Raw genomic sequence first — 26,142 nt, 5'->3', positions numbered from 1 at the left:
CATCCTTTTGGGGGGCCAGACTCCTACCCCTTGAAGTGCTTTACCTGCCCCCCCACCACCATGAAAATAAATTCTCTCTCATGTACATGAGAACAACCATTTCCTGGACCCCCAGTGTCCCACCACCTTCCTCACGGACCCCATATCTGAGATTCTTCTTATGTAAAAACACATTCATGGTATAGTTTTCTACAAGGGAAAAGCACATGGTGTTCTAATTGCTCTTTTAAAAAATTGAATGAAGTGGGTGCCTGGTTAGCTCAGTCAGTTAAGCATCTTTTTTTTTCTTTTTTTCCCAGATTTATTTACTTATTTGAGAGAGAGAGAGAGAGTACACAGTGTTGGTGGGGGGCAGAGGGAGAGAGAGAGACTCCTCAAGCAGACTCCCTGTTGAGCACGGAGCCCCACACGGGGCTTGATTCCAGGACCCTGAGATCATGATCTGAGCTGAAACCAAGAATCGGCCACCTACCAACTGACCCACCCAGGCGCCCGACATCCAACTCTTGATCTCAGTTGGGGTTGTGATCTTGGGATGGCGGGATCGAGCCCCACGTCAAGCTCTGCGTTCTGCACGGAGTCTACTTAATCCTCTTCCTCTGCTCCTTCCCCCGGTCATGCTCACTCTCTCTCAAATAAATAAAATCTCTTAAAAAAATAAAATGATTAAAAACTGTATTCAGTCTTTATTTAAAAGTTAGAACATTGAATACAGTATTAGCCTTAATATTTTTATAAATATGCAGCATGTTTCAGAATATTAGAATGCTCATCAACTTTTTCAAAATAATTATGGGGACATACATATAAAATTCACATTAACTATTTTTTTTATTTATTGGACAGAGGGAACACAAGCAGGGGGAGTGGGCAAGGGAGAAGCAGACTCCCCGCCGAGCAGGGAGCCCAATGCAGGGCTCGATCCCAGGATCCTGGGATCATGGCTTGAGCTGAAGGTAGACTTTTTTTTTTTTTTTAAAGATTTTATTTATTTATTTGACAGAGAGAAATCACAAGTAAACGGAGAGGCAGGCAGAGAGAGAGAGAGGGAAGCAGGCTCCCTGCTGAGCAGAGAGCCCGATGCGGGACTCGATCCCAGGACCCCAAGACCATGACCTGAGCCGAAGGCAGCGGCTTAACCCACTGAGCCACCCAGGCGCCCCTGAAGGCAGACATTTAACCAACTGAGCCCCCCGGGCGTATCCCACCTTAACCATTTTTAAGTGTACAGTCCGGTGACAGTAAATACAGTGCCACTGCCATGCAGCATCACCCCCCACCCACTTCGGAGCTCACTCATCTGGTAAAGCTGAAACTCGGTACTCATTAAACAGTAACTGCCCATCCTCCCCTCCCCCCACCCCCTGGCAACAACCCATTCCACTTCCCGTCTGTGTAAATGTGTGTCCTTTGTGACTGGCTTCTTTCACTGAGCATGGTGTCTTCTAGGTTCACCCATGGTGCAGCGTCTGGCAGAATGTTTTCCTTTTCAAGACTGACTAATATTCCGGGTGTATGTGCACCCCACATTTTATCCACTCATCTCCTGAGGGAGACTTGGGTTGCTTCCACACTTTAGCTATTGTGAATAATGCGGGCAAGAACATGCTTGTGCAAATCTCTCTCCCCATCCCTGTTTTTGGTTCTTTTGGGTTCATACCAAGAAGTGGAATTGTTGGATCACACGGTACCTTTATGTTTAATTTTTTGAGGCACGTGTGCCTCCTTCTGACCGCTGACCTCTCCCATGCATGTGTTCCTGAGGCCACCAGAGAAGCCACCTCAGAACTCAGCCCAGAATGGCCACTAGGGCTGGGATCGGGGAGGACACTGGCAATTCTGGGAAGGCGGGTCCTGGTCACACGGACCCCGGGGGACTGAGCGATGGCTTCCACTCACCATAGATTTGCCCATTGATGCAGCACTTCTTAAAGGTCATGATGTTTTGCGTGAGTGTCCCTGTCTTGTCTGAGAAAATGTAATGGATCTGGCCGAGTTGCTCATTCAACGTGGTGGTTCTGGCCTTTGCAGGCGTGTCCTTCTCTGGATAGTACATCTGCAGGTCCCAGTTTATGAAGTAACTCTGTCCAAGCCGGATCACTTCCACACTGGGAAGACAAGATGCAAAGTTACTCTGGATGGCACTCTCAGATCCGAGAGGCACGGAGCAGGCTTCATCTACACTCGCCTGCACGGGAACGGGCTGCCCATGAGCCCTGCAGGGTCCATGCGCCCAGCCTCGGGTTCTCCTGACCTGACACATCTTTCTCCAGCCTTGATTTCTCACGCAATCCTGAGTATGGCTGACCCCAGTGCCCTGTGGGACTGGCGACATGGTGACAATGTAGCAATTCCTCTCTCATTCCCACGGCACCTGGAGATGATTGGCATGTCTATGCTCACCTCTGCCCCCAGCTGGAGGGGAGGGTCCACGAGGTTACAGACCCTGTGTGCTCACAAGTAGGCCCTAGGGCTCTTGGCAATTAACTCCTACACTGTGATTCCACGCTGTGAAAAACCAGGGGTTTTTTTCCCCTAAATTTTTAAGGAGATAAAGAATGTCCCAAATAGATACTCTAGAAGAATCATCTCAATTTTAAAACTCTAAGGGGTTAAATATATCACAGTTCTAAGGAAGCTGTTTACATGTTCAGCCAAGGTTGAATGGGCAAAAGAGGTCTTATAATAAATTAAAGAGATGGAAAAAGAACTCCTTCTCTCACCCTATAAGTATTTCCTGAGTGCTCTCTATGTACAGACACCATTCTAGGTACAGGAGGCCACATTAGGAAACAGAACAGACAAAATCCCTGTCGTTAAGGAGGTTACCTTCTACTGGGGACAAATACAGAAACCTGTAAATACAGCATGTGGTGAAAATTCCCCCACAGAACATCAAAGCAGGGTAAAGGGAAGATGGAGAGCAAGAGGGAACGGAAGTGACTTCTAAGATGGAGTGGGTCTGAAAAGGCCAGCGTGCTAAGGGGATGTCCAAGCAGAGGCCTGAAGGAAATGAAAGAGCAACCATGTAAGTAAGAGGCGAAAACATTCCAGGCGAGGACCAGAGCAGGTGCAAAGAGTCTGTGGCAGGTACTGGCACCACCCTGAGGAGTAACAAGGGGGCTGGAGTTGAGGGAGCCTAAGGAGGGGGCGAGGTGCAAGGCGAGGTGATGAGGGGGAGGAGGAGAGCAACAGACCACACTGGGCCTTGTGGGTCACAGCGTGGCCTCAGTAATGAGTTTATCCTGAAGGTGATGGAAAGCTACCCTAGGGTAGAAAACAAAGCAGAATGACCTGATCTGACTTATCAGATCTAGAAGGGCCTTTATTTCCAAGAGAAATAAGGAAATCACATTAATTACGACATGATTTTTTAAAAACTGAAACTGATAAACAGTTTATTTTATAACTCACAGTTTTAAACAAAATCATCTGTTTGGTAGCTCCCTCAACAAAGGTAAAACTCATCTCAGTTTTTTGTTGTTGTTTAAGTGACTGCAAATACATGGCTCCCCAGGACTCTACTCCATGGAGAGAGAATGGCAGTTAACTACACATAATAAAATTACAAATCAAACAAATGCACATGTAATAAAATTAAATAAAACAAGTGCTTCTAATTACAGAAGTATATGTGATCCTGTATGTCTCTGGGCTGTTACTTAATTGGAACTCAAAGGAGACTCTGGCTCCTGGGTATATTCCAACACACAACTCCTCATCCAGGGGGTCTAAAATCCAACGGCTGAATGACAGCAGGCCTTGACACTGAAGAAGGAAAAAAGTGAACAAGGAAGGAATCTCACCAAGCAAGGTGATCACCACTGTCAGAGACAGGACCTTGACTCCTCTATTGTGGTTGAGATTGAGATGAGAAACAGAGCACTCTGAGAGGTGGACTGAGGGCGGGGAGAGGGGCATTCCCAATGGAAAGTAGCGGCCAGGAAGCATTTTATAAGCAAGGGATGTGCCAGGCGGTAATAAAGAAGACCCAGCTAAGAGATTAGAAGGCTCCTGAAAAGGAAAACAACTAAGTTTTCCCATGATGCTAGAAATCTCCACCTTCTCCCAAGGCCCTTTCTGAAGCTTGGGCTCTGAAGTCCACGGAGAAGGAATCTTACCAAGGAGTGACTTCTGGACTCTGGTGGTCTCATCTGCAAAGTGGGCAAGACACAAGGTGCCGTGCCTGGTACAGACCAGACACTCCCGTGTTGACTTCCTTTCCCCCTATTACCTCCAATCCTGAAATGAAGGTTATCTTCTTACTTGTTCCTTACGGCCTCAAAGACCAACAATTACTGATAGAACTGAAGGTGCGAAGTTGGGAAAATGTGCTCACGCTTCCCTTAAAGCAGGAGGCCCACGAGAGGACAGCCTTACCTGACATAGAGAGAGATGGGCACCATGGTGTTTAGAATGATGATGTAGCCCCAGAAATTTAGGAATCCACGGTAGGAGGGTGTATAGTCTTCTCCATCATAGAGGTACCAAGAATAGTTGCCAACTTGAGCTTCCCAGTAAGCATGGCCAATGGCAAGACCGGCAGAAACCAGGATGAGAACAACAAAGATCTAGAAGACACGAAACACTGAAGTGTATTTGGAAGACAGACTGCAAACTCCCAGAATGTCACAGATGCTAACTAATCTTACTGAATACCTCGCATGTTAATAATTTAGTAGTCAGTAAAAACAACACACTTAGGGAAAACAACGCCACCAGGATGCTTTGAAAGCCCATTTGAGTTTTGTGATTGACTAACTTATCCTATGTCACACATATAGGCACAGTTTTGTCCCCAAAGCTATGGTTCAAAAGAGAAAGTGGTGTCTTATGTTCAAATCCTTAATCGTCCTTTAATGCCTGTAGGGCATTCAATCCATGACCTTCAGTTTAAATAATATCATACTGCTTGGGGAAGGTACCTTACGTGAAATAATTTCAAACGCTGACTTGGGATGCTTAGAGAAAATATCTGAAGGAATAAGTTTTTTAAGCTAAGAGAATTTCATCCAGATTTGGGTAATGATTCCTAAAGATTTAATTATCACTTCAAGTTTAAGGTCACTTGAAAAGTGGTACTGTAAGTATATCCTGTTGGGGAAATTATGAGGATACACTTAAGGGATGGATGCAAAAGTCCACTGTCCTCACGGTATCTGGTATTTATGGGTAGGAATACAATTTCTGAGGACAGATTTAAATTTCTGGACACAGATTCCAAAAGTGCTCTATCTCAAAACCGCGTGGCTCAGCAGGAGAGAACTCATTGTGAGTCCTTTGGCCATAACGAGGACAATGACGCTGAAGATGCACTTGAAAAGTTCCAAGTTTTCATGAAATGCCGGATCAGAGAAAAAAAGAATTGTTTCTCAAATCAGTGTATTACTTTTATATGACTTTGAACATGTATATGTAAAGTACTGTAAGTTTTAGAATTCCCCCCAAACCTTATGAATTCAAATTAATCTAAATACTTGCGAGAAAGTGAATTTTCACTGGGAAATCAGAGGATTGCCTAATATTTGGAGCCAGGCCTGAGATGTTATCCTTAAATGACTTTGCAAGCTTTGCCTTTGGCTGACATCTGGGAACTTAGATGGAAAGGTTTCCTTTTCCCTTATTTCCTGATAAGAATGGCTCTTTGTGCCTAACTGTAAAACAATACGGTTTATGTCGACCACCTGCGTTCTTCCAGGGAATCTGGAATTTTGGTACCCGCCTGGCCGATGGTGCCTATGTGAGCAGATCCCAATAAAACCCCAGGCACAGACCTTCCCTGGTACGGACATCTCACAGGGCCTGTCAGAAACTGTTGCTCAGGGAATTAAATGTGTCTTGCCGTGTGAGCCTACTGGGAGAGACTCTTGGAAGCTGCCACCTGGCTTCCTCCAGACTCTGCCTCATGGGCCTTTTGTCTTTGCTGATCTTGCTTTGTAGTAAGTTACAGTAAGTCATAGCTATGAGGCGAACTAGCTGCTCTAGTCTATGAGTCCTCCTAGTGAACCACTAAAGCCAGGGGTGTTCTTGGGGACCCCTCAAAACACCTTATACTTAGCCTTGCCTTTTATGTAGACTTATACAGTATATGTGATGGGGGAAAGTTTACGTTTACAAGAACTACCCCTTGGGGAAACTAATAGCAGTAAAATCAGCCCTACATTGACTCTAGGAGCCCAGTCCCACGAACTTATCTTGGGCTCCCTGGTCACTCTAGTTAAAAGACACTCAATCAGAGGCTCCTACAACTGGAATTTCAATTCCCAAAAGGATTCTCCTATTGGAGGTATGGCATTTCTGAGAAAAAAGTAAGCGAGTCCTCTCTCTCCCACCTAGCCTTGGAACACCGCATGCGTTCTTCTCCTTGGCTCGCAGAGGTTAAGATTTCTCTGCATTAAGAAAAGCCTGGGGGCGCCTGGGTGGCTCAGTGGGTTAAGCCTCTGCCTTCGGCTCAGGTCATGATCTCAGGGTCCTGGGATCGAGGCCCACATCGGGCTCTCTGCTCAGCGGGAAGCCTGCTTCCCTCTCTCTCTCTCTGCCTGCCTCTCCATCTACTTGTGATTTCTCTCTGTCAAATAAATAAATAAAATCTTAAAAAAAAAAAAGAAAAGCCTGGGGGCACCTGGGTGGCTCAGCGGGTTAAGCCTCTGCCTTCGGCTCAGGTCATGATCTCAGGGTCCTGGGATCGAGCCCCGCATCAGGCTCTCTGTTCAGCAGGGAGCCTGCTTTCCCCTCTCTCTCTCTGCCTGCCTCTCTGCCTACTTGTGATCTTTCTCTGTCAAATAAAATAAAATAAAATAGGCCAAAACAGCATTACAGCAAAAGACAACAGTCTAGCCTCTCATCTACTGAAATAGAAAATAAGTACCGTATAAACCATGTAGTTCATCAGGTAATCTATTTTAGTTCTTTTAAATCTGGTTTTCCCACTATTCTTCATTATTTTCGTGTCAGCACCTAAAAGCAGAAAATTCAATATGATCAATACTTGGGAAAATCAATTCACGGCCATGTCAATAAAACTACTCTTTCTTCAGTTTTGACGGACAATGAACAGAAAAAACAATCCCCTCTTTAAGACTTAAAAGCACGTATCAGATCAATTTCCCAAGAAAGTCAGAAATTACCTGCAAAAATGACCAAGCCATGGCAGAAATCCGTGTTCCTAATGACACAGCCACGTAACAAAATTTTGTCTGCATCCAGAGGAAAACTTGTGTTTCTCCAAAACAGTGTTCCTGTAAACTTATCTAGTCGATTATTGGGTTCTTCACATTCAATAAGACCTTTAGACAAATATGATTCACGTAAGTACTCACATACGAAAGAGCTTGTGGTTTTAATTTTAATTAACTGGGACTGAGTTGAGCAACTAAAATTTAAAACAAAGACAGACATGTTTGCACAAACCATCAAATGCTGTCAATGAATTTTCTCTTTGGAGGTATTGGTGTGTGATTTCAAGTGCCATTTTGAACTTTAGATTGGTTTCTCTAAAAAAAGAGGAAAAGAAAATTAAATGAGTAAAATTTGGAGCCTGGAAAGGAAATATATGAAAAATGCTACAAAATAACATTAGGTATTCCTGGAAGCAAAAGCTAGGTCATTAGCTTTTCCGATTTTCAGACTCTGTTTGCCTTGGAACTTTGGATTTAGTGAGGTTATTTCCAGAACAACAGAAAAACTTCCTTGGCAATGATTTGTGCAATTTTGGTCCCCTTCACTGTTTGTTTTTATGGGCCAATATGGTTGGGACGGAGGCACCCACGTGCTTCCTATCCTCCTCCTTGCTAACTTCGCTTCTGCCGCCAGCCTAGACTATCAAACTGCTATTTATTATTATTTTTAAAAGATTTTATTTATTTGACAGAGATCCCAAGTAGGCAGAGAAGCAGGCAGAAAAAGAGGGGGAAACAGGCTCCCTGCTGAGCAGAGAGCCCAACGTGGGGCTCCATCCCAGGACCTTGGGATCATGACCTGAGCCAAAGGCAGAAGCTTTAACCCACTGAGCCACCCAGGCACCCCATCAAACTGCTATTTAAAAACTTAGTTCGTGGGGGCACCCAGGGGGTTTAGTCGCCTGAGCATCAGATTCTTGGTTTCAGCCCAGGTTGTGATCTCACGGTCATGGGATCAAGCCCTGCATTGGGCTCTGTGCTCACTACAAAGTCTACTCGAGATTCTCTCTCTCCTCTGACCCTTTCCCCCTCCCCCTGCTCAGGCTCTCTCCCTAAAAGAAAGAAATAAAATCTTTAAACAAAAAAACAACTTAGCTTCTAATATTTAATCACACTAAGATGATTCTACAAGACGTATTTGTTACAGAAAGTGTTTGGACTCTGTCAACCTATTATTTCCAAAGAGAATAACTGGATCCCATATCTTTGAAAGAGAATTCTATGTAGGAGCGGAGGTGGGAGCCTTACCCCCCAGCACGTGGCATTTCCCACCCACAGAGCAAGGAAGGCGCACGCTCTGGAAAAAGGACACTCAGGCTGGGCATGTGGGCGCTGGACGTCCTTTTGTGGGCTCCCCAAACACGGACTCTGGGGTTCCCATATATTCAGACGCTGACCTGCGGCCCTCAACCTTCCCGTTCTGTCTGTTCTGACAGGGCCTGTTGGGATTTGCTACCTTTGAAAAGTTTTAGAGGCTTTCACTCATGGGGATAATGGCTGTTTTATAGGGAAGACTCATCAGCTGACTAACTTACAGAGCAAAGACAGACCTGGTGCCTCTGAGAGGACTTCAGCTCTCCACAGAGAACTTACGAGTATCTAGGGTGTGAGGTAAGGTGCTCACCTCAGAGAGGGAAGTGCCGACCCTAGCTTGGAGAGCCAGCACAGGGGAGCAGCGTCCCAACCCGGCCACTCGCTGTGTGACCTTGGGCAGGCTACCTCAGATCCTTGTGTGGGCTACCTCATATTCTTGTGCCCACCTTTCCTCGTGGGTAACATCGAGGTAGGGCCAATACTTGTCTCATAGGGTTGCTAAGGAGACTAAATGAGCTAATACATAACGCTAAGGCAACACAGTAGGCACTCAAGTAACACATTCCAAACTGGTCAAAAGCAGTGGCAGTGGAGTGACCAGAACCAACGAAGGGAAAATCCAGAAGTGCCTACTGACAGATACTCCTAAGAATCTGTTTTTTTCTAAAACAGATTATACCGACAGTATGCATCTCGACATCTCGACACTGCTCAGGTGTGTACAAAGGGCTCAGGCATCCATGCTTCTACGTTCCCTCAAAGTTGGGGGTGGGCAGACTTGAAATCCCCACTTTACAGATGGAATTGGGAAAAAGAGAGGCTGGTCTGCTGGGGACACTGTTGGGTACCCAGCAAGTGCTGGGGGGCAGGGCCAGACCTCAGGCTCCTTTTCATGATGCAATTTTCAGTGGAATGAATGTGCCCTCAACCGTCGGCCTCAGAACAGACCCAGTGAAGACCCACTTACCCGTCCAGTTCGGCTGTTTCAACATAGCAGAGGCTGTTGGGCTCCGAGCTGGACAGCAGCAGGATGTCAGCCTGCTCAGAACAAAACGCACCGATCACACAAAGATCCCCAAGACAAAACTGAGCCAGAGCCGCTGGGAGGTCAACACACGAGGCATGCAGGGTTTATTCACTTACGGGAATAAAATCATTTTTTTTCAGGCGAATGACATCTCCAACTTGAATCTCTTTCCACTTGGCAACTTTGAATCTAAATGTTAAAAATAATGATAGTTTATTGGCTTTTTCAAAGTTACTGGCAAAAGATTTGGAATTATTCTTTCTAGAAGCCAACCATTCCGGGGAAAGCGGGACTATCACAGAGAAAGGGTTTTCCTAAAAGGACAGCCACTGAAGGATGAAACCACATTGAGTGGTTGCGGGAATCACAGTCTCCTCTAAAGGAAGTGGTGGTGATGGGGACCTTTGTGACCTGTTCCTTCCTAGGTCACATAGTGAAGGCTAGAGGGGGTACTTAAATGTGCGGCAAGGAGGGATGCCGGGCACCGCCTTTGTTTTTGCTCCCGTCCTGTGTGCTCCTACCTCTCCCGCTCTCTTTGCTCTGGGCTGTCCACCACCTGCTCAGGACGCAGGTCTCAGGTTGTCCCGGGGCTATTTTCAGTCTTAAATTCCATAGGAAATACCCTTTAAATATCTCACAAGTCAGCATCTTTTTTAAACATCTTTTTAAAATATCTTTTAAAACAAGTAGTCTGTTTTAAAGATGTTCATCTATACAAAAGGTATCCCTGACAGATACTGTGAATCTATCACAACTAATAATCTTAATTTCTTTGGAGGCGGAAATCCAATTATTATGTGTGTCCTCCCATTAATTCATGGATAAAAGAGAGCTGGAGTTGAGAATGGGCATTTTTTTTCAACTTAAAATACATCTTAAATATATGCCTATACACCAGTTTCACCAATTTTATTAGAATTTAATACACAATTCTTAATCTTAGCATCAAAAAGAAAAAACGTGGCTCATCTGTCAAGAAATGAAGTGGTAGTTTACATGTCAGTATCTGGAAAACTGTATATTAGAATTGGCATATGAGTGTCAAATTATAAATGAACAAGTTAAGAACATTCTTCCCACAGCTTTCTGGGGGTATGAGAGGCAATTCAGTTGAACCCTTCCACTGTGACATCTGGTTTCCCCTTGGAAGGTCCCCTACCCTCCTGACAAGGTCTGAGTCTCCACACAGGCTTGACCCTAGTCCAGGGGGAGCTGGGGCGACAGCCCCATCAGATATGCACCCGACCCCAAATTCAAGGCCACTCGGAACTACTCTTTATCAATGGAGTTAACCAGGCTGTGGCCTATCGCCAGGGTCGTGGGGGCTGGCTGTGAATGTTACCGCTCTCCCTGACTCTAAGTGATTTGAACGGAAACCTTCAGAACAGAATCCACTTATTGGGGCAGGAAAAAAAGTCATCCAAACAGACTGACAGCGTCTGTATGCAAATTAGACACAGCAGAACTGTGTGTCTAAGTCACCTTCTTTTTCTCAGGGTCGACATCTAAAGGAGTCTTTGAATTGGGCCTTCACACTATTTTTTTTCTTTTTCACTGAAGTGTGATTGATCTAGAATATCCTAGTTTCCGGGGTACAGCACAGGGATTTGGCATCTTCTCAGTCACTATTTTTAGCCCCTGACTTGTGGTTCTGCCTCCAGGCGCTGCGCAGAAAACAGCTCATTGCTGGTCTGTGAGTTGGCACCTCGGTCACAGCTGACGATGGTTATTTAACATTTATGGAGGACTGTCGGTGTGTCGGAGGCTCTGAGGGACCAAAACAAACAAGCAAACAAAAAACCCCACAAAAACCCTAACCGAATACCATCAGGACAGTCTCTTTGAGAAAGTTCAGGGCAGCTGGGACGCCGACACCAATAACCAATAACCAATAACCAATAACCCTAATGAAAGTCAGGCCATGAGAAGAAAGAGCAAAGCAAAATGCCCTCGAAGTGCAGAGAAGGGAGAAATCCCTTGAGATGGAGAATCAGGAAAGGTGTCAAGGTATTTGGGCAGAATCTTGAACACATCGGTTTGGGAACGGCAAAGGTGGGAACTGCCGGCGGAAGGAGTAAAGAGTGTCAACAGTGCTGGGGCGCCTGGGTGGCTCCATCAGTTCAGGGTCTGCCTTCGGCTCAGGTCATGATCCCCGGGGTCCTGGGATCGAGTCCTGCATCGGGCTCCCGGCTCAGCGGGGAGCCTGCTTCTCCCTCTGCCCCTCCCCCTGCTCCATCTTGCTCCCTCTCAAATAATAAATCAAAGTTAAAAAAAATAAATAAACACAACAGTGCTGTTACCGTAGGGCCCGTAACCCAACTTGGCATAGAGCCTCTGGGTCTCGAGGAGGAGACCAAGTCTTAGTAAATAAACAGAGACCCTTCAAGGGAAACGGCCGCTGTGCTGACAGCCTTCTAAGGTCGGAAGGGTTGTCTCTAAGCATGTTTCTGAGCACAGTGACCCACTCTACCCCTGTAACTAAGTAACAAACAAAGGAAGGCACAGTACCTGCCATCCTTAATGACTTCACACGTCCTATTATTGATTTCGTTATCCATTTTATGGCGAGCCTTTACAAGACAGAAGGCAAAAGGTTATTTTAATCATCTCAAAATAGAAGGTACGGATGCCGCCTCAGTGAGGAGAAAGCCGCACGAGCAATCCTTACCACGTCATCCACCAGGTCCTTGATGGCCGTGATGCCCAACACCACGAGCAAGGGGAACAGGGTGGTGTACCATGCCAGGGTCGAGATTTCAGGTATTGCCTGCCAGAAACACAAGGAAGACGTGTGCCCACGGAAGCATGGCCTCTACAGGTGACTGCTAACTCCAACTTCCCCCGACACCCGAGTCTACGCCCTGCAGAGCCTGGAGGAAAGGAAAGGCATCCGAGCCTCCAGCCAACCTTCTTCCTGCTGCCCTCTCCAGCTTCTGACCTCCAGGAACAGATCCCAGAGGACGAGCAGAGAACAGGCTCTCCACTGCTGGTTGCCCAGCCAGTGGTCTCTGAGGGTCTCAGGATGGAGGTCAGGACGCATTAGGGAGTGGCTGAAAGCTCATTACTGCTCTGGGCATCTTTGGCGGTCACGGCTACTGGTCCAGCCGAGAAAGGGGCTGCCCTCCCAGGAGGCCTTGTCCCCTTGAAGACAGGCTTCAAGTTGGAACAAAAGATTGGGAGGCAAGTTTAGTAAAGATCTCTTGTAATCCATTATGGATCCTCAGACCACATAATGTAGTGGTTAAAAGGACAATCTCTGCAGAGAAATTCCTGGATCCAAATCCTGTCCTGCTCTCTCACTTAGGGCTTTGGGATTTGGAGCAAGTCCCTATACCTGCCCAGACCCCAGTTTCTCTGCAAAATGGAGGTTATGATAGCCCTCGCATCACAGAGAAGAATTAAGTGAAGTAACAAGGCAAGCAACTGGCTATAATTTATTTCAATTTAAATTGCTCTATCTTAGGAGAAGATGACTAGGGGTGGGCTGGAAGAGAGAAAGATCACTTGCCGCATTATTCTTAACTGTGTGTAATTCCCCTTTTTCTTGTTCGAAGGAAGGCAGGCAGGGAAGGACAGCTCACTTATTACAAAGCAGAACCTTCAAATTTTAGAGTTTGTCTCCACATGGGCCTATTTCAAAGGTCCCTCCTGATAACAGGACCGTTCTGTACTCTCAAACCTGGAGGTTTCATATTCTACAGCATCTGTCGGGTCTCTGTTTCTCCCTCGGGTTTCCTCGCCACTCCCCCCATGCCCTCCACCCCGACCTGGGCACACACACACTCCCATCTCATGAAGCCTTCCGGAGGGAATCCCAGCAGATGAGACCGTTTTCTAAATCCAGTTCTGGTTGTAAAAAAGCTGGTAACACCAAGTGGCTATGCGGCCCTTTGTAGCCTGCACATCAGGGGCTAAAGGTCAACAGTCTGGCAACGAGAGGGTGTAAAGTTCTCAGATTCTAACAACAGTTACTACACAGGGAAAATTAACACTCTCCAGGTAAAGTGAATCCTTTGCAACAATGGGGACAAAGACTCAGGAAAAGAACAGGCCTTTTGTCCATGTAAAAGCACCTTGCAAAAATAATTTATTGAGATTTATGACTCAAATATTAACACAAATTAATATTCTTGAGGAAATCAAGCATCTGAAGAGAAAACAAAGGGCAAGCAAGCACACAGAAAACCAGAATTTTAAGGTACAAATAATTTTACAAAGTGAAGGTTTTAACTGTAGTCACTTTGGGGAAACCAGTTTTAACACTCACATCAGGATGAAATGGAATTTAAAAAAAATAAACAATTAAAATATCTCCATTTGCTTCCTTTCCCTGTTCATGGAACACTGTCGCCCTGGTTCTGTATGAGGCACTATTCCTTTACGTTAGTGTTACACTAACGTAACTAACTACACTACTTTCAAGATTATACATGTCCACAGTTTCAGTGTTACTGAGTCATCACAATTCAAAACAGATTTAAGATGTCAAAGGTCATTACCTGTAAGATAAGAAGGATCAGGAAATAGAAATTGGCTGCTCTCTTAAACTGCTCAAACAAATTCATCGGTAGAAAGGAAAACGCATTATACTTGTATGTTTTAATTGCATTATTCTGTTGGGGAAAAAAAAAAGAAAGAAAGTCACTCTACGTGAGGTCACACATTTGTCCCAGTGTAAACACACCTGCAAAAATCCCTAAAGCCTGATGGCCTATGGTGACACAGGGACATTGGCCAGAAAGACACTGAGATTTCCTTTATGCCTTTTATTCTAAACAGGGCCTCCTTGACTTCTTGGAGGCTCAGGTTAGAGACAGTAACAAGAAGTAGACATTTGCCCTCAAAGGATCTCCACGGCAAATCTGGCTGGGGGACAAGTAGACGCTGCTGGCAGATTCCTCGACTCCTCAGAGCCTCTTAGAAAATGGAGCAAAGGGGTGCCTGGGTGGCTCGGTGGGTTGGGGCCTCTGCCTTCGGTTCAGGTCATGGTCCCAGGGTCCTGGGATCAAGCCCCGCATCGGGCTCTCTGCTCAGCGGAGATCCTGCTTCCTCCTCTCTCTGCCTGCCTCTCTGCCTACTTGTGGTCTCTGTCTATCAAATAAATAAAATCTTTAAAAAAAAGAAAGAAAGAAAGAAAATGGAGCAAAGCGAGATGTCCGCATGGACCACAAAGCTGGAGGAGGGACACTCTTTTACTTAAGGAGGGATGAAGGCTACTATGTGCTGTACTGTGTGCCCCAAAAGATATGCTTGATCCTAATCGTAGGACCCATGACTGTCATGGGGGAACGGGGTCTTTGCAGATGGGATCATGTTATAGCGACATCACACTGGATTAAGGTGGGTCCTGATCTGACAACTGCCATCTTTAGAAGACGAGGACAGCTGGACACAGACATGAGGACACACAGGGACAAGGCCATGTGAAGATGAAGCCAGAGATTGAAGGGATGTGTCTACAAGCCAGGGGGCGCCAAGGATTGTCAGTCACCTCCAGAAGCTAGGGGAGAAACTTGGAACAGACCTTCCCTCATGCCTTCTAGAAGGCACCAACCCTGCTGACACTGTGATTTTGGACTTCTGGCTCCCCACACTGTAAGAGAACGAATTTCTGTTGTCTTCAACTAGCCCGTTTGTGTCCCTGTCCTAGAGAGCTGGAAGACGTATTCCAACATGTAAGCACACACTTGACAAGCGTAATCCTCTTTTAAAGGTAATCAGGATTATCGGAGGTGAAAATATCTTCAAAGTCTCTAAGTCTGTCACAGGCAGAGAAGTGGGAGAGAAGTTATCAAGATTCCTTTCAAATTCCTATTACTTTCAAACACAAGGCTTCTGTGACATTATTATAAATTCTTATATAAAACATTACGAGAGCTCTGTGCCCATCGGGAAGATTCCAGTCTACAGAATTTTGTTTTGGTCCGTGTCAAGCCACTCCTATTCACCTGTATAAAACTGAGTGTGATGAATGATCATGATACTCTATAGAACCGACGATGATGACCAACGGCCCGGGGCCAGGGATGACCTGCAAGGCAGGAGTCTCATGAAGCTGGTAAGCATAGGGGCCACTGGAGGACACTGGCTTTTAGTAAAGAGTTTTTAGAAAGTTAAAATCAACTTACCGAGTACTTGCTCTCCTTAATACAAAAGAACCTTGTGTTCATGAAGTGAGGTTGTTCATGGAAGCTTCGATCGTTTGCTTTGACTTGCCATGTACAATCTTTTAAAAAGAAAGAGAAAAAAGCCCATCGGGCAGAGAATTAGCATATGGGTATGGGCTGAATTTTGTCCTTCCTGGGTTCAGATGTTGAAGCCTGAACTCCCACTCCGAGCCTCAGAATATAACCTGGTAACATAACCTTTATATTATACAATGACCTGACTTCCAATTCGGGTTACTGCAGATGAACCAAGTTAAAATGAGGTCATTAGAGTCGCCCCCAACCCAACAGGACTGATGGCCTTCTAAAACAAAGTAAATCTGCACACATAATGCACAGTGGGTCGAGGTGGTGAAGTCACAGGGAAAACACCGCCACCACCAAGCCAACAGGCGAGGCCTGTAACAGACCCTTCCTTCCCTTCCAGCCTCCGGAGGAACCAACCCCTGCCCACACCTTGATCTCAGACTTGCAGGCTCCAGATCGGAGATAATTAAGTTTCTGCTGTTGAAGCCACCCAGATGGTGACACTTTGTTACAGCACAGCCCCAGCAAACTAGTGGACATGTTGTCATTTGACCGACTGTCCATAGAACACTGGGGTTCTAAGAATAATCCTCATTAAACACGAGCCAAACACAATCCCAGAGCCTCGGGAGGTCACAGCTAAATGAAACCAAATTATTATTTTCACACTCACATACTTGGTTTGTAAAGTTTTTAACCCATTAAATAGTGAGTGAATGGATAAGTCAAAGAAAAGGCCATCACTGACTAATTCAACACTCTTGGGACCTGATCGCAGATCAATGTCCTCTGCTCTACCTCACACGCTTAATGTCACACCCGCAGCGCTGAGCGGACTCAGTCCGTTCAATCAGCAGAGACCCAAATTCCGAGTAACCTGAAAATGTCCACAGCATCTCTAATGCTGGGGGGAACATTTCTCACCCAACAGGTGTCTCATTAAGCCCTTCTCCCTAACCATCCCCTTCCCCCACCGGCCAGCACTAGCTCTTCCTACCCTGATTCTCCTTGGGGATAGTTTTCTCCATGGTTACTGGAAGGCGCTGTCTACGGGTTTAATAGAACAATTCCTACCTCCTGGGAGATCACATCTTCCTCATTCCCACCCTAACCACCAACCACATTCCTAACATCTGTGCTTATCATCCCTTTATTTTTCTGTATAGGTTTATCAAGTACGCACCCCCCAAAATAAGTTGTTCAGGCCAGTTTTAGCTGTATCACGTGGATTCTTCCGTGAATCAGCTTTTCCACCTTCAACACTATGTGAGTTTCATCAACACTAGTGTGGGTAACTGCTCTTTACTGCCACTGGCTTATAGTACCATGTGTAGACCACAGGTTATCAGTTCTTCTGTTGGTGAATATTTGGGGTGCTTCTAGCATCTTGCTATTACAAATTCTTTTGCTATAAACATTCTCAGATTGTCTTGTGGATTTCATAAGAATATTTTCCAGGTATCTGTTTAGAAGTAGGAAGTCTGGGTGATGATTCTCCTCTTTTGGTTGCCCACAATTCATGCTGCAGCCTCCTCCTACTTCTCTTGACTGCCCCTGAAGGGACCGGAGTCCAGTCTACATTCAGAGACATCATGGGGCGCTGGGGGGTGGGAAGAGGAGAGGGAGGAGGTGGTGGTGGTATGACCTTAGCTACAGCATTGGAGAACCAGTCAGGAAGGCCTGAGGCAAGATGGCGCCCTAATACTGTCTCTAAAGAGCCGGAGGGCGAGGTGGGGGTCGTCTGACTTCAAGATTGGTATCTCAGCTTGCACCATGGTGACATCACACAGTCAATCCACTGTGAGGTTACCACTAGGCTGTGGGACATAGAGATTCCAACAAAAGATGTGTTCCACTTTGAGATGGCCTGTATATCTATCTAACCCTCACAAAGGCAAGCTGTAATGGTCTCCAGGAAGTCTTCTCTGAGCCTGGGCCCCCCCAGACTCCTTTTTAATGAGCCTTTTTGCCCATGTCTCCTTTTTAATGAGACTCCAAGGTTACAGCTTCCTTGCTCCCGAAACCCAGCCCCTGGCTACCTTCTGCCATCTCCACAGTGGTCTCCCGTGTTCCTCCCTCCACAGCCTGAGACACAACACCCACCTCTCCTCCTCACGGTGGGACCACTGTTTTGTGGTAGGGCTGGCTTTAAAGTTTCTCAACAAAGAGCCAATCCAGTGGCTCTCTTACTCCCAAAACCTGAATCAGCAGGAGATGGGCTCCTCCCTGATGTGCAAAATATCCTGGGGTCCTTTGTGGTGTGGCTGTAGCTGCTGCTTCTTGGGCTGGTCCAGACTCCTTTCTTTTTATCATTTCTAGTGGGTCCAGAGTCAGCTAAGGACTCGCTGGAGGTAGATTTCTGAGTTGACCTGTCTCTCCCTATGTTATAGCAGTTGTCAGCCATCCCGTAGTGATAGGAACTCCTCCTACTGGGTGTCTGGTCCTCCCTTCTTTCCTCTAGAGCTTCGGCGCTGGCCTTGGAGACTCCCTGGCTTCCAATCTGTCCCCTTACGTGGCCTTCACTCTGCAAAACTGAAACGAGGGTCCCACTACTGCAGGCTTAGCTACTTTGGTGACAGGCATGCCGGTGGTCTCCAGGCCTGCAACCAGCTCACCGGGCAGACTGGGGCCCCCCATGATGTGCTGAAAGTACCCATGGAAGATATGCTTGCAGACCTTCCTGATGACTAGGAAAGGTCAAGCTCCCAAGGTGAGATCTAGTTTACTTCTGGCTCAAGTCCTCTCTGTCGCCGCGGATGCCCCATTGATGGAGCCTAGAACCTAATGGAAATTTCAGCGAAAGGGACCTTCTCACTGAGCGATGATGCACCCGGCAGTCAGGCTACATCCACAGAAGGAAAATATTTCCACCCGCCTGGTCTGTTTTATCCACTTGCTGCTTGACCTCTTCTGGCCCATGACATGTGGCCCTGGAGCGAACATTTGCTCAGTGCTTTTTACGTGTAAGACGTCATGCTGAGGAGTCCAGTTTCTCCGACCATTTGGCTGTATGCACTGGGACTTCTTTTGCGATCTATGCTCCAAACGACCCCAAGAAGTTTGCCCACGAGCCAAGGAGGAAGGGCTGCTTCTGAGCACAGGGTTGACTTTTCCACCAGGAAGGGCGGAAGTCAAGTACCTGACCTCACTTGGTTTCCTCACAGGAAGGGATAAGCATAGGGCTACTAGGAAAACTCAAGACAAGGATGTCATCCATCAGGAAGGAAAGTTGAGGAAGCGCCTCTTGCCATCAGGTCTTCCGAAGACTTGGATTTGAATGTGCATACCAGATGAACTTCCTTTGTAGGCTATACATGGGTGGTCAACCCAGCTGGAATGAACCCCTCCCCCTCCCTGGCACACCAGCAAGAGAGGGAAATTAACAACTAAAGGGATTCAACTATTTGTGGAGATGGGAATATATTAAAGAACATTTACAGGTAAGAATTCTAAAATTATTATTATTTTTTAAAGATTTTATTATCTGACAGAGAGCGAGCATGAGCAAGCACAAGCAGGGGGAGGGGCTGAGGGAGAGGGAGAAGCAGGCTCCCCACTGAGCATGGAGCCGGATGCAGAACTCAATCCCGGGACCCTGGGATTACCACGTGAGCCACTGAGGTGCCCCTAAAATTATCAATCCTATACAATTATCAAAATAAAGATATACTTCTAAAAATACTGTATTTCAGTTTTTAATGCTTCCTTTTCTGTTTTACTTTTTTAAAAACCACAATACCATTACTACAAATTTCTCTTGCCTCATCTTGGCCGCCCTTCATTGGGTAATCATCATGATCGCGCCATCACACACGGAACTGCACCCAGCCTCTTTCTAGCATAAGTGCAGTTTTATCAAGTGGGAAAATTAAAACGGAACCGTAAGACAACTCATAAGCACTGTTACAACGTGCGCTGCTACACGACCAGAATCTCGTGTACACGATCAGCACAGTTCTCCCCCGCTGGAACAGGAGATCTAAATAAAAAGAGCTAAAAAAGAGATTTTAAAGGGTGATCTTGAATCCATTCTCGGTCTTGGTAACTTGAAAATGTATGTGCTTTTAACAGTTTCTGTTAGCATGCAGATGGTTTGCGACACAGCTCCACCTACCAGTGTCCCAGAACCTCATGGAGCTGCTGTTCTAAAACCCACGAAGGCTAAGAAGGACAACAGACAGGATTCCTCAAGAAGCAAGAAAAGACCAAAGGGAAGGGATAAAAATCAATCTCAGAAAAACTCGAGAAGAAAGAATAAGCTGCCCAGTTAGTGAATAAGCTAGATTCATTGCCTCCCCCGTACCTCGTGGTTCTTTTTTGTTTTAATTTTTTATTTAAATTCAATTTAGCTGGGATGCCTGGGTGGCTCAGTTGGTTAAGTGTGTGCCTTTGGCTCAGGTCATGATCCCAGGGTCCTGGGATCCAGCCCCCCACTCAGCAGGGAGTCTGCTTCTCTCTCTGCCCCCTCCCCTGTTCCTCCACTCGTGTGCACTCTCTCTCTCTAAAATAAATGAATAACATCTTAAAAATATATAAATTCAATTTAGTTACCATACAGTGCATTCGTTTCAGGGTAGGATTTAGTGATTCATCAGTTGCGTGTAACACCCAGTGCTCATCAAGTGCCCTCCTTAAGCCCATCACCCCACCCACCTCCCCTCCAGCAACCCTCACTTTGCTTTAAATTTCCCCCATAATTCAGCCTGTAGCCAGTGGTTCCTCCGTCTGTCCCGCACCATGCCTCATCCCCAGCCCATTCTGATGTTAGTTGCTTCCGACAGAAAGGGTGTCTGACCTCAAGCAGTGGCAGTGAAGGGTCTACCAGAAATGCCCTTGGTCTCTTCATTTTAGGGATGTGATAACACCTTGGGGAAACTGGATAAAGTAACCAGTAGGTCTTGATCTGCAACATGCTGACCTTAACCACAGGAATTTTCTAGTTAATTTTAGAAACCTGACTGCAGTCAAATAATCAATAATCACCCTATTTCCAGCAAGGTTCCTTGTTTGGCATAATTCAGGCAAATCAGAGGGTAAACAAACTGATGCCTTCTCCTAATTCTCCTCTGAGTGTTATGCTAATCGCTTGAGGAAAATTTCTAGCGGGGATCCTAAGAAAAGCGAAGACAGTGTTCTGGGGTTTTAAATGCATTTGCAAAACACATTATATTGTACTGCATCCCTCTTTTGGACCTTCAATGGACCCACTGGCATAGTAAGGGCTCAGAGAAGAAATGTATTTAATTGTATTTAACTTGGTCTTTTCAAAATTAATGTGACCACTGGCACATTTAAAAAAAAAAAATCACACAACACCTACTAATACAGTTTGAGAAGCTCTGTGCTAGAGCACATGCCTTTAGGAAGGGCAGCAAAGTAACACCTGGAAATACTCGTCTCTTTGATCAAACATTTACTAAATTACTCACTTGGAACAGAGAACTTTACTAGACATTTGGACCACAAGGCTAATTTACAGAAAAAGAAGAAAGCTTATGCCATTTTCTAGAATGGAAATACTAAGAGAAGAAATAATAAATTGACCAGCAAAAAATGCACATATGGCCCTTTGGTAAAAAGCTCTGAAGACAGCAACTAACAACATTTGTAAACCCATCAATGCATGTGTCCAGAAATGCATGTGACGTCGGCCAGCTATGGCTCAGAATCATCTCCAGATTTGGTAAATGCATATTCAACACATCTAAACATTGCCACATGATATTCAGAGTGCTCCCACTGGCACCCAAACCTTTGACAGCTGCCATACAAAAAGTAAGTTCCCCTGGACCCTCATCCTTACTGCTGGTTCTGATTTCTTGTTTACAGACAAGTCAACAACCAAACAGCTACATAGGTTGGTACGAACCACAATGGAGAAGCAGAATAAAAAGATCTCAAGTTTAACATCAAAAGGAAAAACCAACAAACCACAGAAGAGAGAAATGGGTAAAGGGCATGAACAGACATTTCATACAAAGGGAAATTCCATTGGTTCTTAAATATGTGAAAAGATACTCAAGTTCATAAAAAGGGAAGTGCAGTTCTTCATGGAGGTACCAATTTTTAGCCTACAATGGCAATATATTGGCAAAGAGCAAAGAATCTGATGACACGCTGGGTTGAAAAGAGAGCAGAGGGTCAGGCCCCCGTAAGTGGTCTCTGTGAACAGCAAGTGAACCACATCTATCAGATTTTAACACACCCACATGCCCTGGCAGATGGAGCAATTTCACTTCTAGGAATTTACCCCCCACGTATGTATTCATGCACAGGAGAAATGGTATGTCTTAGCACTATTCAACATAGCCCTGTTTATCAGGACAATCAGAAACAATGCCACCATGAGCAACCAGTTAAACATCTACACGACAAAAGTCTATGCAGTTTGCAAAAAAGAGTAAGGCAGCTGAGGCGCCTTCGTGGTTCTGTTGGTTAAGGGTCTGATTTCAGCTCAGGTCGTGATGTCGGTTGGGGTCCTGCGAGCGAGCTGAGTCTGCTTGTCCCTCTCCCTCTGCCCTTCCCCCTGCTCCTGCTCTCTGTCTCTCTCAATAAATTAAATCTTTTTTTTCAAAAAGATTTTATTTATTTATTTGACAGGTAGAGATCACAAGTAGGCAGAGAGGCAGGCAGAGAGAGAGAGGGGAAGCAGGCTCCCTGCCGAGCAAAGAGCTTGATGCAGGGCTTGATCCCAGGACCCTGGGATCATGACCTGAGCCGAAGGCAGTGGCTTAACCCACTGAGCCACCCAGGTGCCCCTCAATAAATTAAATCCTAAAAAAAGAAGAAGAAGAAGGAGGAGGAGGAGGAGGAGAAGGCAGCTTTCTATGTACTCACAGAAAGATCTCCAAATCACACTAAAGGACAGAAGCAAGGATGTCAAGTCAAGAAATGGGCAGAAGACATGAACAGACACTTCTCCAGTGAAGACATAAAAATGGCTAACAGACCCATGAAACAGTGTTCATCATCATTAGCCATCAGGGAAATTCAAAGCAAAACTACATTGAGATACCACCTTATACCAGTCAGAATGGCAAAGATTAGCAAGGCAGGAAACAACAAATGTTAAGAGAGGATGTGGGGAAAGGGGAACCCTCTTACACTTTTGGTGGGAATGCCAAGTTGGTGAAGCCACATTGGAAAAGAGTATGGAGATTCCTCAAAAAATTAAAATAGAGCTACCATATGACCTGGCAATTGCACTACTGGGTATTTACCCCAAAGATATAGATGTAGTGAAAAGAAGGGCCATATGTACCCCAGTGTTCACAGCAGCAATGGCCACAACAGCCAAACTGTGGAAAGAGCCAAGATGCCTCTCAACAGACAAATGGATAAAGAAGATGTGGTCCATATACACAATGGAGTATTATTCAGCCAACAGAAAGGATGCATACCCAACTTTCATATCAACATGGATGGGACTAGAGGAGATTATGCTGAGTGAAGTAAGTCAAACAGAGAGAGTCAATTATCATATGGTTTCACTTACTTGTGGAACATAAGGAATAACATGGAGGATATTAGGAGAAGGAAAGGCAATCGGACGGGGAGATGAACCACAAGAGACTGTGGACCCTGAGAAACAAACTGAGGGTTTTATAGGGAAGGGGGGGTGAAGGGATGGGTGAGCCTGGTGGTGGGTATTAAGGAGGGCACAGACTGCATGGAGCATTGGGTGTTCTATGCAAACAGTGAATCATGGAACACTACATCAAAAATTAATGATGTATTGCATGGTGACTAACACAACATAACTAAAAAAAAAAAAAAGAAAAGCTGGGGTGTCTACCATACTGTGCTTCCTGGCATGGGACACACAGAATTAATGCACAATAGGGATGCATGCTTATACACATACTGACAAAGTGTGTTTATGTATCTGTAAGTACACAGGGACACAGGTTTTAAGTATTCTTTGATATACAAGTGTACGTGTATCTCCGGAAGGTCATTTGAGAAACCGATGACATCAGTTTCTTTCTGGGAAAGGAAACCACATGGCTGAAGAACAGAGGAGACAAGTTAGGAGACTTCATCTTCACTGTTCCCTCCTATAATTAGGATCCAGGGGCATGCACTACCTTTTAAAACAATATGCTTACAATTCAATTCCTTCCCTCTATAGGTTTACATATGAAGCCAGTAGGTAAGTTGCTTGATAATTTCTTATGGTCATTATACCATTGTATCTACTATTTTAAAAAGTACTTTTCTAAAGGCATGGAATGGGTGGGAATAGATCCAGCGTGAACAGTACAGAGGCACCTGGGGGGCTCCAGTGGGTTATAGCCTCTGCCTTCGGCTCAGGTCATGATGTCAGGGTCCTGGGACTGAGCCTCGAATCAGGCTCTCTGCTCAGTGGGGAGCCTGCTTCCCCTCCTCTCTCTCTGCCTGCCTGTGATCTCTGTCAAATAAATGAATAAAAATCTTTAAAAAAAAAAAAAAAGTGAACAATACAGGAAAAGATGGAAGTCTGGCGGTCATGGGTTCTGATGTCCAGCCAAGCCAAAGGGATTCAGGACAGGAGTGGCTGGTCAGATCATGGTTTTCCCTGGTCACACTCACAGCAATGAGCAGGATGTATTTAAAGAGATCAGATCTAGAGGCAGAAGACCAGTGCAGTCACTGAAGGGAGAGTGGATGGGAGCCTGAGCCAGAACTATGGGAATGCAAATGGAGAGAAGCCAGATTTAAGAACTGTAGATCAATGGTCTGAATGTGGGCGAGGAAGAATGAGAAAACAAAATGAAGTCAAAAGGAGAAAAAGATGACCCCAGGGTGCCCGCTGGGGTGACTGGTTGGGCAGACGAGCCACAGACCACAAACGAGCTAGAGGACACAGAGGTGCAAGTCTGGCTGGGGGCTGGTGAACTGAAAACACCTAGAGGACATGTGGGGGGGGCGGTGGACATGACCATCCAGGAGCCACAGAAACAGATCTGGACTCCAGGCTGAGGTTTAGGGCAGAGACAGAGATTGGAAGGTACTAGACATGCCGATGTGGGTGGAAACCAGGAGTATGAATGGGTTATGTCAGAAGCAAGCGAGGAGGAGACAAAGCTACAAGCAGGCAAGATATTTAAGTAGTGGGAGGAGAGGAGGAATCCAGGAAAGAAACTGTGAGGCTCAGGGAGAAATCAGGAGAACTCGTGTCACAAAGGTGAGAATGCAGGAGCCTCAGTAGCAAACAGAGACGTGCCCAGTAAGCAGACACGAGAGATGTCCTGTGATTTGGTGATCAGAATCCCATCAGTGACCTTATGGAATAAGAGAAGTGTCCTCTGGGTAAGAAAATAAAGGGGAGCTGGGCCCCTTAGGTGGTGGTTTTAGGACAGAGACCCAGGTGAGGCGAGCTGAGACACCTCGCTCTGAGGAACAGGTACACTGGGGGGATGTGTCAGATGACTGTCCTGAAGGGAGGCTGAACCTGGTGGGGTTCATTTTTTTTTTTTTTAAAGATTTTATTTATTTATTTGACAGACAAGAGATCACAAGTAGGCAGAGACACAGGCAGAGATAGAGAGGAGGAAGCAGTTTCCCCCCTAGAGCACAGAGCCCGATGCAGGGCTCCATCCCAGGACCCTGAGATCATGACCTGAGCCGAAGGCAGAGGCTTTAACCCACTGAGCCACCCAGGCGCCCCTCATTTTATTTTTTTAAAAATGATTTTATTTATTTATTTGAGAGAGAGAGCATGAGCAGGGGGGAGGGGCGGAGGGAGAAGCAGACTCCCTGCTGAGCAGGCAGCCTGACTCGATCCCAGGACCCCGGGATCATGACCTGAGCCAAAGGCAGATGCTTCACCGACAGAGCCACTTGGGCGCCCTGGGATTTATTTTAAAATATGGATCCTCCCGTGGCCTCACTCTAGACTCACCCTCTCAGCACCTCCAGAAACTCAACCCAGGCACTGAGGGGAGTTTAAAAGCTCCACACAAGATTCTGTTGCGCCAGCAGGACGGAGAACCGTGGAGACACTGACGGCCAAGGTCTTCCTCAGGTGACTTCCATCCTCAAAAACCCACGTCAGAGATGCAGGTTTCAAACCGGCCCTCAGAAAAGCCAGCACCGCGCAGGTCTCCACGAGCAAGAGCTTCTTGCTCGAGGTTCAGTCATGAATGACTCAAAAGCGGGTTCTGCAGAAGGAGAGAGCGCAGTCTCCTCATCCCCTCCCCCACCACAAACCCCTCAGCCAGGAACACCCCCCACACCCTTCCTTTTTTTTCCCTTTTTTTTTTTTAAAGATTTTATTTATTTATTTGACAGAGAGAAATCACAAGTAGTCGGAGAGGCAGGCAGAGAGAGAGAGAGGGAAGCAGGCTCCCTGCTGAGCAGAGAGCCCGACGCGGGACTCGATCCCAGGACCCCGAGACCATGACCTGAGCCGAAGGCAGCGGCTTAACCCACTGAGCCACCCAGGTGC

General features: G+C 46.0%; 1 protein-coding gene across 1 annotated transcript in view; it reads right to left on the bottom strand.

The window, feature by feature from the left end:
* ATP8B1 (ATPase phospholipid transporting 8B1) overlaps positions 1-26,142 on the bottom strand; it is a 124,694-nt gene that overhangs the window by 28,330 nt on the left and 70,222 nt on the right. Inside the window, exons 3-13 of the mRNA XM_044242898.1 lie at positions 15,648-15,745; positions 14,019-14,132; positions 12,188-12,286; positions 12,028-12,089; positions 9,636-9,708; positions 9,460-9,530; positions 7,411-7,493; positions 7,128-7,286; positions 6,869-6,957; positions 4,381-4,571; positions 1,900-2,108 (exon numbers count right to left, since the gene is read on the bottom strand). Of these exons, the coding sequence (XP_044098833.1) occupies positions 1,900-2,108; positions 4,381-4,571; positions 6,869-6,957; positions 7,128-7,286; positions 7,411-7,493; positions 9,460-9,530; positions 9,636-9,708; positions 12,028-12,089; positions 12,188-12,286; positions 14,019-14,132; positions 15,648-15,745 (1,248 nt within the window). The remainder of the gene's footprint in view (positions 1-1,899; positions 2,109-4,380; positions 4,572-6,868; positions 6,958-7,127; positions 7,287-7,410; positions 7,494-9,459; positions 9,531-9,635; positions 9,709-12,027; positions 12,090-12,187; positions 12,287-14,018; positions 14,133-15,647; positions 15,746-26,142) is intronic.

Source organism: Neovison vison, chromosome 3 (assembly GCF_020171115.1).
Source record: "Neovison vison isolate M4711 chromosome 3, ASM_NN_V1, whole genome shotgun sequence".
In the NCBI taxonomy this organism is placed as follows: Eukaryota; Metazoa; Chordata; class Mammalia; order Carnivora; family Mustelidae; genus Neogale; species Neogale vison.
This window is presented reverse-complemented; position numbering and strand designations above follow the sequence as displayed.